The sequence below is a fragment of the Mandrillus leucophaeus genome, unplaced genomic scaffold (genome assembly GCF_000951045.1).
Source record: "Mandrillus leucophaeus isolate KB7577 unplaced genomic scaffold, Mleu.le_1.0 Scaffold200, whole genome shotgun sequence".
In the NCBI taxonomy this organism is placed as follows: domain Eukaryota; kingdom Metazoa; phylum Chordata; class Mammalia; order Primates; family Cercopithecidae; genus Mandrillus; species Mandrillus leucophaeus.
The window spans coordinates 1,348,959-1,358,986 of NW_012102033.1; the positions used below are offsets into that span (position 1 = coordinate 1,348,959).

General features: G+C 53.7%; 1 protein-coding gene across 1 annotated transcript in view; it reads right to left on the reverse strand.

Moving 5' to 3' along the window:
* Nucleotides 1-10,028, reverse strand: part of GRIN2D (glutamate receptor, ionotropic, N-methyl D-aspartate 2D) — a 77,845-nt gene that overhangs the window by 50,664 nt on the left and 17,153 nt on the right. Inside the window, exons 6-11 of the mRNA XM_011979404.1 lie at nt 6,877-6,991; nt 6,415-6,626; nt 5,966-6,134; nt 4,997-5,150; nt 1,805-1,930; nt 1,371-1,600 (exon numbers count right to left, since the gene is read on the reverse strand). Coding sequence (XP_011834794.1) covers nt 1,371-1,600; nt 1,805-1,930; nt 4,997-5,150; nt 5,966-6,134; nt 6,415-6,626; nt 6,877-6,991 — 1,006 coding nt within the window. The remainder of the gene's footprint in view (nt 1-1,370; nt 1,601-1,804; nt 1,931-4,996; nt 5,151-5,965; nt 6,135-6,414; nt 6,627-6,876; nt 6,992-10,028) is intronic.

The following is a 10,028-nucleotide window of genomic DNA, read 5'->3' on the forward strand; positions in this document are numbered from 1 at the left end:
CAAAGTGCTGGGATTACAGGTATGAGCCACCGCGCCCAGCCAACTAAAACAAGTTTTGCAAAACCAAACTTACTACATAAGATGCAGTCAACTATTCTATTCTATTCTACACCATTCCATTAAAAACTGCTTATTGCAACCCATCAAACTGATTTCTCAAGCCTCTAATAGGTCGTGTCACCCAGCTGGTTAATCACTTTAGTCTCAAAGTGTGCTCTGCAAACCACCAGTCCCTCAACAAATGGTGATTGCAGTGAGGTGCGTACAGGAATGGAGGGAGTGAGCATTTAGAACGATTTGACAGGATCGTTACTTGTCTGTTGAATCTAATAAATAAAAATATGAGTTTGGCTCTTTTTTTGAGGTAGAGTCTCACTGTGTCACCCAGGTTAGAGTGCAGTGGTGTAATCATGGCTCACTGCAACCTCCACCTCCCCGGTTCAAGCGATTCTCCCCCCTTAGCCTCCTGAGTAGCTGGGACTACAGGCACCCACCACCACACCTGGCTAATTTTTGTATTTTTAGTAGAGACAAGGTTTCACTATGTTGGCCAGGCTGGTCTCAAACTCCTGACCTCAGGTGATCCACCCACCTCGGCCTCCCAAAGTGCTGGGATTACAGGCGTGAGCCACGGTGCCTGGCCAGGTTTGACTTTTGTCTGTCTTGGTTTTAGACCTTATTTTACTTTTCTAATAATTCATTTCCGTTGAATTTTACAAAAGCATTGTCTGCAATAGACTAGAAGTTTCTTTCTTTCTTTTTTTATTTTTGTTTTTGAGATGAAGTCTCACTCTGTGGCCCTGGCTGCAGTGCAGTGGTGCCATCTCCGCTCACTGCAAGCTCCGCCTCCTGGATTCACGCCATTCTCCTGCCTCAGCCTCCAGAGTAGCTGGGACTACAGGTGCCCGCCACCACGCCCGGCTAATTTTCTGTACTTTAAGAAAAGACGGGGTTTCACGTGTTAGCCAGGATGGTCTCGATCTCCTGACCTCATGATCTGCCCACCTCGGCCTCCCAAAGTGTTGGGATTACAGGCGTGAGCCACCGCGCCCGGCCTTAGGAGTTTCAAAAATTAATCCTTCCTCACAGTTTGACAGAAGCACTGGTTCTAGAATATCCCATTTGGCACAACTGCCCCTAGAACATTCAAGGACACCCTCTTCCCTAGGAATATTTAAAATGGCGCATCGTGAACCGTGTTCTTTCTCCATCCACAACATTCCATTCTACCATTCTGGAATTCAGAGACCCCTTCCCGCCCTCCCCCCACTCCCTCCCCCCACTCCCTCCCCCGCAAGAATCCCCTCTAATCTACCACATGCCAAGCTCTGTGACCTCCAGCCCCAGCCCATCCCTGGACCCACACACACCTTGCGGTCACTGAGCCCGGACACGGTATCCACGTACTCCTCCTGGATCATGAAGGCGGCCAGGTTGGCTGTGTAGCTGGCGAGGAAGATGACGGCGAAGAAGGCCCACACCAGCACCATGATTTTGCTGGTGGTTCCCCGGGGGTTCTCCACGGGCACTGAATTATTGAACACCAGGGCCCAAAGCAGCCAGATGGATTTCCCAATGGTGAAGGTTGAGCCGCCAGGGCCTGCAGGGGGCCAGGACGTGGACATGGACCCCAAATCCCTTCTCAATAAGGGAGCAAAAGGAAGAACTACAATTCCCAGTGGCCCTCAAGGCATCTGGCGCCCTAGCTTGACCCCCCACCCCCCAGGGGCTGCTGGGAAATGTAGTTCTCTCTCTCTGTGGTTCGGAAGCTCCAAGGCCGGGGGATGGAGGAAGGGGGACTCACGCTTGCCCGTGGCCAGGCTGCGGTTGTAGCCAACAGGACTGAGGTACTCGAAGATGAAAACAGTGACGGCGACCACAGTGAGGCACATGACGAACATCATCACCCACACGGCAGGGCTGTAGGGCTCTGGGGACAAGGGAGTGTGTGGTCATGGCTCAGCCAAGTAAAAGACTAGGGGATCAGGCTGGGGCGGTGCCTCCCGCCTGTACTCCCAAAACTTTGGGAGGCTGAGGCAGGAGGATCACTTGACGCCTGGAGTTCAAGACCAGCCTGGCCAACATAGTGAGACCCTGTCTCTACAAAAACAAAACAAAACAAAAAAACACCTCGGGTACTATCTGAAGGTGAACAAGGTGCAGCCCAGATCTGACCCCATCCTATTCTGGCCCTATCTCTGTTTCTCCATCTCTGAGATAGTCTTATGGCTCACCCAGACCCCTAAGAGACAGCCATTCTCAAAGAGAGCCATCGCAGGCATGTCTGTGGTTTCAGCCACAAATAGAAACTGTCTCCTAAATGTTTCCTGAGTCACAGGCCCAAGCCTCCACCTACCCCAGCCATCCCCCCAGGCCATTCATCATGTTCCATGCTGAGCCCAGACTAGCTCCCATGCTCCCCATGATGGGAGCCCCACCATCCACCCAGTCACAGGCCCAAACCCCATGTGCCATCCTCCCTCCCTCTCCCTCGCTGGCCACAGCCTGTCAGTCTCCAGCCCCACGCTCCTGCCCCTGATGCTACTTGGGCCTCTCTTTTCCATTCTCATGGCCAACAGGGCTCAGGCCTCATCTCCCACCAACCATTTCCCCAGCGTCCTGAGCTCCTGTCTGTCTCCTACAGCCTATCCCCCACACAGCACACAGACGACCTGGCCCCTCCCCTGCTTACAGCCCTCCCCGGGCTTCCTAGCACCCCCAGGACAAAGTCCCTGCCACTCAGCCTTGTCACACTCTCCTCCCTGGCCTAATCACTCTGTCAATCACCCATGCTTTAACTACTCAGAACTCACAGGTGGCTGGGCATGGTGGTTCACACCTGTAATCCCAGCACTTTGGGAGGCTGAGGTAGGAGCATCACCTAAGGTCAGGAGTTGAAGACCAGCCTGGCCAACATGGTGAAACCCCATCTCTACTAAAAATACAAAATTAGCTGGGCATCGTGGTGGATGCCTGTAGTCCCAGCTATTCAGGAGGCTGAAGCAGGAGAATTGCTTGAACCCAGGAGGTGGAGATTGCAGTGAGCTGAAATCGTGCCATTGCACTCCAGCCTGGGTGACAGAGCAAGACTCTGTCTCAAAAAAAAAAAAAAAAAAAAAAGAGAGAACTCGCGGGTGCCTGAACCAGCGACACCCTCTCTTACTTGTCTCCTAGGTGCCGCTGCTAGAGGTAACACCCTGCGCTGTCCTAGACAACCTCCCATTCACGGGTCCCCTCCTCACATTCGATAACCGTGTGTCACCCCTGGAGCTCACCAGCAATAAACCCAAATCACCATTTCATTGAGATTAGGACCAGGTGATTCAACTTCCCAGGGCCAAGTGTGAGCTGCCAGGACTGCCCCCGTCACAGCAAGGTCAGCACCCTGGACTGTCACTGCGGCAGCTGGGGACACGCCTGTCACCTCTGCTGGGCAACTTGGTGGGGGCATAAATAGGACCTTGTCACTCCCCTGCAGTGTGCTGCCTGCAAACAGGGGCCCCACGTGGTGCTTCTCAGTGTGCCCTGCAGAGACCTTGGTGCAAAGAGGAGGCCACAGGAGACACCGTTGGGCAAAATAAACAGAAAACAAAATACAAAGGAAGGGATGGCTCTTCTTCCAGCCCCTCCCCTCTCCCAGGAGCTTTGCTCACACTTCAGAGAGCAAGTGGAAACTGACAAGCACTGTTGCCCTTGGCGGAGGCATGCTTCTCTGGCTCAGCAATGGGCCATCTACCCTATCCATCCCAAAGCCACCAGCCCATCTGGTGGGCAGCTCCCTAACCACACCCTGCGTCTGTCTGTTGTCACCTTCCTATTGCACACCCCCACTCTGTCTCTGGCATGAGCCTTGCAGTAGCATCTCCACCAGCCACTTGCTTCCACAAACTGGGATTTTTTTCTTCTTTCTTTTTTTGAGATAGAGTCTGGCTCTGACATCCAGGCTGGAGTGCAGTGGTGCCATCTTGGCTCACTGCAACCTCTGCCTCCTGGGTTCAAGCCTTCCTTACACCTCAGCCTCCAGAGTAGCTGGGATTACACAGAGCTGGATATTTTAAAAACCTAAATCTCATTATATATCCCCACACCATCTCTGTAGTTAAAACCCTTGTCCAGGTTCAGTGGCTCACGCCTGTAATCCCAGCATTTTGGGGGGCTGAGGTGGGCGGATCACCTGAAGTCAGGAGTTTGAGACTAACCTGGCCACCATGGTGAAACCCCGTCTCTACTAAAAATACAAAAATTGGCCAGGCGTGGGGGTGCTTGCCTGTAATCCCAGTTACTTGGGAGGCTGAGGCAGGAGAATCGCTTAAACCCAGGAGGGAGGTTGAGATTGCAATGAGCCGAGATTATGACACTGCAACTGCATTCCAGCCTGGGCGACAGAGTGAGACTCTGTCTCAAAAAACAAAAAAGAGAGAGAGAGAGAAGTTTATCTTCTGTCTCCTTCACAAGGCTGAGAGATCCTAGCGGACAGGGATTTGTGTCTTCCTCCTTTGCCACTGTGTTCCCAGTGTGGAGCCCACCGCCTGGCACATAGTAGGTGCTCAGTAAACACTGATGGTGACTTAAGTGCTTACAAGGTATTGGTACCATGCTAATTTGTTCTCTTCGTCTTATACCTAGGTACAGCAAAACACTTGGGTTTTGTGGGGCCTGAAGCTTGCACAATTTGGAGGGCTCTCTTTGAGAAAAAATAATTCAACCTTATGGATATAAACCAGGTGCAGCGTTTGGAAGCTGCAGTGCAAGAGACGGCTCCTGAGTTCAAGCTTCTTTAGCCTCTTGACAAAATGTCTTCTGGGTAGGGAAATTATTTCTTCCATCTTGTAGATTAGGAAACTGAGGCTCAGAAATGATGTCACTTCACCGAAGTTGCACTGGGGGTTCAGTATCCATGATACCGGGAACCCAGGTTTTCTGATCCCAGGGCCCACACGGTTGGGGGCAGCTACTTTGCCTAGGGCTGGCTCCCTGTCCCAGGGCCCCAGCTTACCGAGGAAGGCCGAGGGGGACACCGTGCCATTGCTGCGCGCCACCATGACGCTGATGCCGGTCTCCACGAAGGGGACGGAGAAGTCCACGATCTCGGAGCGCTCCTCGTTGATGGTAAGGGAGCCGATGGCCATGTCTGCGCGCTGGTAGAACACCTGGGGTGGGGGCGATGAGGAGTGGGCGAGGGAACCTGGCTCAAGCGGACAGACTGACATGGACGGCGGGCAGAGACGGGCCCCGGGAGCAGATCAGTGACAGGGTGAGGGAAAGGGCTAAAAGGGATTGCGAGGTGGGTGAGGAGGGAGGGGGACGCAGAGTGGGGAAAGGAAGGGCGGAGGTGAGAGATGGGGAAAAAGGTTGGGAATTGGTAGCCCGCGTCCTAGCCCGCTGCTCCCAGAAAGTCCTCAAGGCCTTGGTCCACATCTTCCCGGCCCCACCCTCTTCTCCTAGGAGTCCCACCCTCCTAGCCCCGCCTCCTCTGCCCCAAAGTCCCTCCTCCAAGCCCCGCCCCTGACACCTCCTGATCCCGCCCCTTGTTCCAAAGCCTGTCCTTCCCGCGGCCCCGCCCCAGGCCCCGAATCAGGTGTTTCCTCCATTTGGCCGCGCCCCTACCCCAGGGTGCCCGCCTCTTGTTTTTAATTTTTTTTTTGAGACGGCATCTCGCTCTGTGCCCAGGCTGGAGTGCAGTGGCGCGATCTCCGCCTCCCAGGTTCAAGCAATTCTCCTGCCTCAGCCTCCCGAGTAGCTGGGATTACAGGCGCCTGCCCCCATGCATGGCTTATTTTTTGTATTTTAGTAGACACGGGGTTTCACTGTGTTGCCCAAGCTGGCCTCGAACCCCTGAGCTCAAGCAATTGGCCCGCCTCGACTTCCCAAAGTGCCGAGATTACAGGTGTGAGCCTCCGCGCCGGGCGGTGCCCACCTCTTCACTCCGCCCTGAAGATTCCCTGCCTCCCGTCCACCCCCTCACCTCCCCGATCATGCCGTTCCAGACGCCATCGATCTTCTTTCCGTGCTTGCCGTTGGTGACCAGGTAGAGGTCGTAGCTGAAGCCGATGGTGTGCGCCAGCCGCTTCAGAATGTCGATGCAGAAACCCTTGCAGCAGCGCTTTTCCGGGCGGGGGGCATCCGGTGGAGGGCTGCGGGCAGTGACCAGGCTTGGGGAGTTTGGGGACCCCCTCCTTAGATTCTCCCATGAAGAGAGGATATGGAGGAAGGGACAGGCAGCAGCTAAAACTATGGTTAGCGCTTTCAGGGGGAAACTGAGGCTCAAAGAATTCTGAGGTTTGCCCAAGGTCACCAAGCTGGAGGGCTTTGTGGGTCCTGGGTCCCAAGGGAGGAGGTGGCTGGGGGCCCGGACTACTGGGCTTCACGGGAGGAGGGTTTTGGAGCCGGAACTCCTGGATCCCGAGCTGTCACCTGTGGGTTCGGTTGAGCTGGCTCCGGCAGGGGACGGAGTCTCGGATGCAGGTGCCACTGATGGGGTCTGCAGGCTCCACGATGACAAACGGCCTCTCCTCCAGCGTGGCCACCGTGAGATGCTGCGTGTCGTCCACTGGCTGCAGGAAGCGACCATAGCGGGACCACAGCGGGTACTTGAGGCGGAGCGTCTGCTGCTCCCAGCTGCCCACCTTGGCCAAAGGGAAGGAGAGTCAGGCTTCCTGGTGTATCCTGGCCATCATGATCTCTTCCTCAGACCTAGGTGTGTGGGCAGCAGCTTCCTCCAAGATCCAGGAGCCCCTCCCACCTTCAGATCCCAGGACCCAGGAGTCCAGGCTCCCTGTCTCCTCCTCCCTCTTAGTCCAGGACCTCGGAACCCCCTCTGCCGGGATGCAGGAGTCCAGGCCCTCTGCCATGCCCCAGGTCTGGGCTGCGACTCACCACCTCCCACGTCCTGTCTCTGGTGAGGGAGATGACCACCAGGGAGGGGTTTACTAGGAAGCCATCCTCATTGAAGGAGTAATCCCGGTTATCCCACGTGATGTTCATGAAGTACCTGCCCAGGAGGAGGGAAAGGAGACGTGCTGGGACCTGGGCTGGACCTTGGCAGCTGAAGGCAGAGAAAGTCCCCTTTCTACCCATCAGCCCCAGCCCGGAGCTGGAATCTCTCCTCTTTCACCTCCAAGGGCTCAGAAACACGAATATACCCCTTCCCTGCTCAGCACCCTCCCTTTGGCTGCCCAGTGACCCCAGGATAAGGTTCCAGACTCTCTTTCAGCTTGGAGTTGAGGCCCTAGAGTCCCCTTTTGTTCTTTCTTTTTTAAAGCACAGATAGGATTTGACTATTTTTCCCAGTTTTTTTTAAATTTTTTTTTTAGACAGAGTCTTGCTCTGTCGCCCAGGCTGAAGTGCAGTGGGCGTGATCTTCACTCACTGCAACCTCCACCTCCTGGGTTCAAGTGATTCTCCTGCCTCAGCCTTCTAAGTAGCTGGGATTGCAGGTGTGCACCACCATGTTCAGCTAATTTTTGTATTTTTAGTAGAGACGGGGTTTCACCATGTTGGCCAGGCTGGTCTCGAACTCCTAACCTCAGGTGATCCGCCCACCTCGGCCTCCCAAAGTGCTGGGATTACAGGCATAAGCCACTGTGCCCTGCCTCTTTCTTTTTTTATTTTTTTAATGCATTTTTTTTTTTTTTTTTTGAAACAGAGTTTTGCTCTTGTTGCCCAGGCTAGAGTGCAACGGCATGATCTCGGCTCACTGCAACCTCTGCCTCCCAAGTTGAAGCAATTATCCTGCCTCAGTCTCCCGAGTAGCTGGGATTACAGGCGCCCACCACCATGCCCAGCTAATTTTTTGTATTTTTAGTAGAGACGGGGTTTCACCATGTTGGCCAGGATGGTCTCGATCTCCTGACCTCGTGATCTGCCCATCCCCTTTTGTTCTTTCTTTTTTAAAGCACAGATAGGATTTGACTATTTTTCCCAGTTTTTTTTAAATTTTTTTTTTAGACAGAGTCTTGCTCTGTCGCCCAGGCTGAAGTGCAGTGGGCGTGATCTTCACTCACTGCAACCTCCACCTCCTGGGTTCAAGTGATTCTCCTGCCTCAGCCTTCTAAGTAGCTGGGATTGCAGGTGTGCACCACCATGTTCAGCTAATTTTTGTATTTTTAGTAGAGACGGGGTTCCACCACGTTGGCCAGGCTGGTCTAGAACTCCTGACTTCATGTGATCCACCTGCCTCAGTCTCCCAAAGTGCTGGGATTACAGGCATAAGCCACTGTGCCCTGCCTCTTTCTTTTTTTATTTTTTTAATGCATTTTTTTTTTTTTTTTTTGAAACAGAGTTTTGCTCTTGTTGCCCAGGCTAGAGTGCAGGTGGCATAATCTTGACTTTGCAGCCTCAACCTGCTAGGCTCAAGCCATCCTCCCACCTCAGCCTCCTGAGTAGCTGGGATTAGCTATGCCACCACGCCCGGCTAATTTTGTATTTTTAGTAGAGATGGAGTTCCACCATGTTGGTCAGGCTGGTCTTGAACTCCTGAACTTGTGATCCGCTCACCTCGGCCTCCCAAAGTCCTGGGATTACAGGCGTAAGCCACCGTGCCCGGCCTATTATTATTATTATTATTGTTTTGAGATGGGGTCTCACTCTGTCACCCAGATCAGAGTGCAATGGCGTGATCTTGGCTCACTGCAACCTCTGCCTCACAGGCTCAAGTGACCCTTCCACCTCAGCCACCTGAAGAGCTGCTAGGACTTTAAATGTGCACCGCCACGCCCAACTAACTTTAATTTTTGTATTTTTGGTAGAGACAAGGTTTCGACATGTCTCCCAGGCTAATCATAAACTCCCAAACTCAGATGATCTACTTGCTTTGGCCTCCCAAAGTGCTGGGATTACTGGCATGAGCCACTGCTCCCGGCCTTGACCAACTCTATCTGTCTTAAAGACTGAGCTCAAACGTCTCCTCCTCCAGGTAGAAGTGCCCAGGGCCGGGGATGGCAGGGAGTGTCCTTGGACTCCTCGATATCTTCACTATGCAACATCGCCCTGTATACTCTGACTGCCTCTCATGTCACCCACCCTGTCACTGGACTAGACTCTCAGCTGCCTTCTTCCCTCCCCCTACCCAACCCATCTGTCCCCAAGTCTCCTTCTTCCTGGGCTGGGGCTTTCTCTGCTCTGTCTTCTTCTGTGCCTCCCCACAGCCCTCCTAAGCCCTCATCCCAGGCTCCTGCCTGGGCTACAGCCTCCAATCTCTCTACTCCAGTCTGTTCCCCACCAGGTCCCAGAGGCGTCTTTCTATACCCAAAACTCATGCCACCCATCTCCTGCTCATCACCCACCCCTGGCTTGCCAGTGCTGTGGAACAGATCCAGGCCTCTCAACCAGGCATTGAAGGCAAAGGCCTGGTGCCACCCACCTCCTAGCCCTGTCACTCTGACTCCATTTTTTTTTTTTTTTTTTGAGTCAGAGTCTCACTCTGTTGCCCAGGCTGGAGTGCAGTAGCATGATCTCGGCTCACTGCAACCTCCGACTCCCGGGTTCAAGCGGTTATCCTGCCTCAGCCTCCTGAGTAGCTGGGATTAGAGGCACACACCACCGCAACTGGCTAATCTGTATATTTTTAGTAGAGACGGGGTTTTGCCATGTTGGCCAGGATGGTCTCAATCTCTTGACCATGTGATCTGCACATCGGCCTCCCAAAGTGCTGGGATTATAGGCGTGAGCCACCATGCCAGGCCTGTCACTCTGACTCCTAATTCTGTGGCCTTCATCTGCTCGGAACTATTGTGGTCCCACCATCTGTCCAAGTTTCTCTCCCCTCTGGGTTGTTGCACATGCTGTTTCTCAACTGGAATACTGTTTCCGGTGAACTCCCCACTACTCTCAGAATCAAGTCCAGGCTGGGCATGGTGGTTCACGCCTGTAATCCCAGCACTTTGGGAGGCTGAGGGGGGCAGATCACTTGAGGTCAGGAGTTTCAGACCAGCCTGGCCAACATGGTGAAACCTCGTCTCTACTAAAAATACAAAAATTAGCCAGGCATGGTGGTGGGCACCTGTAATCCCAGCTACTTGGGAGACTGA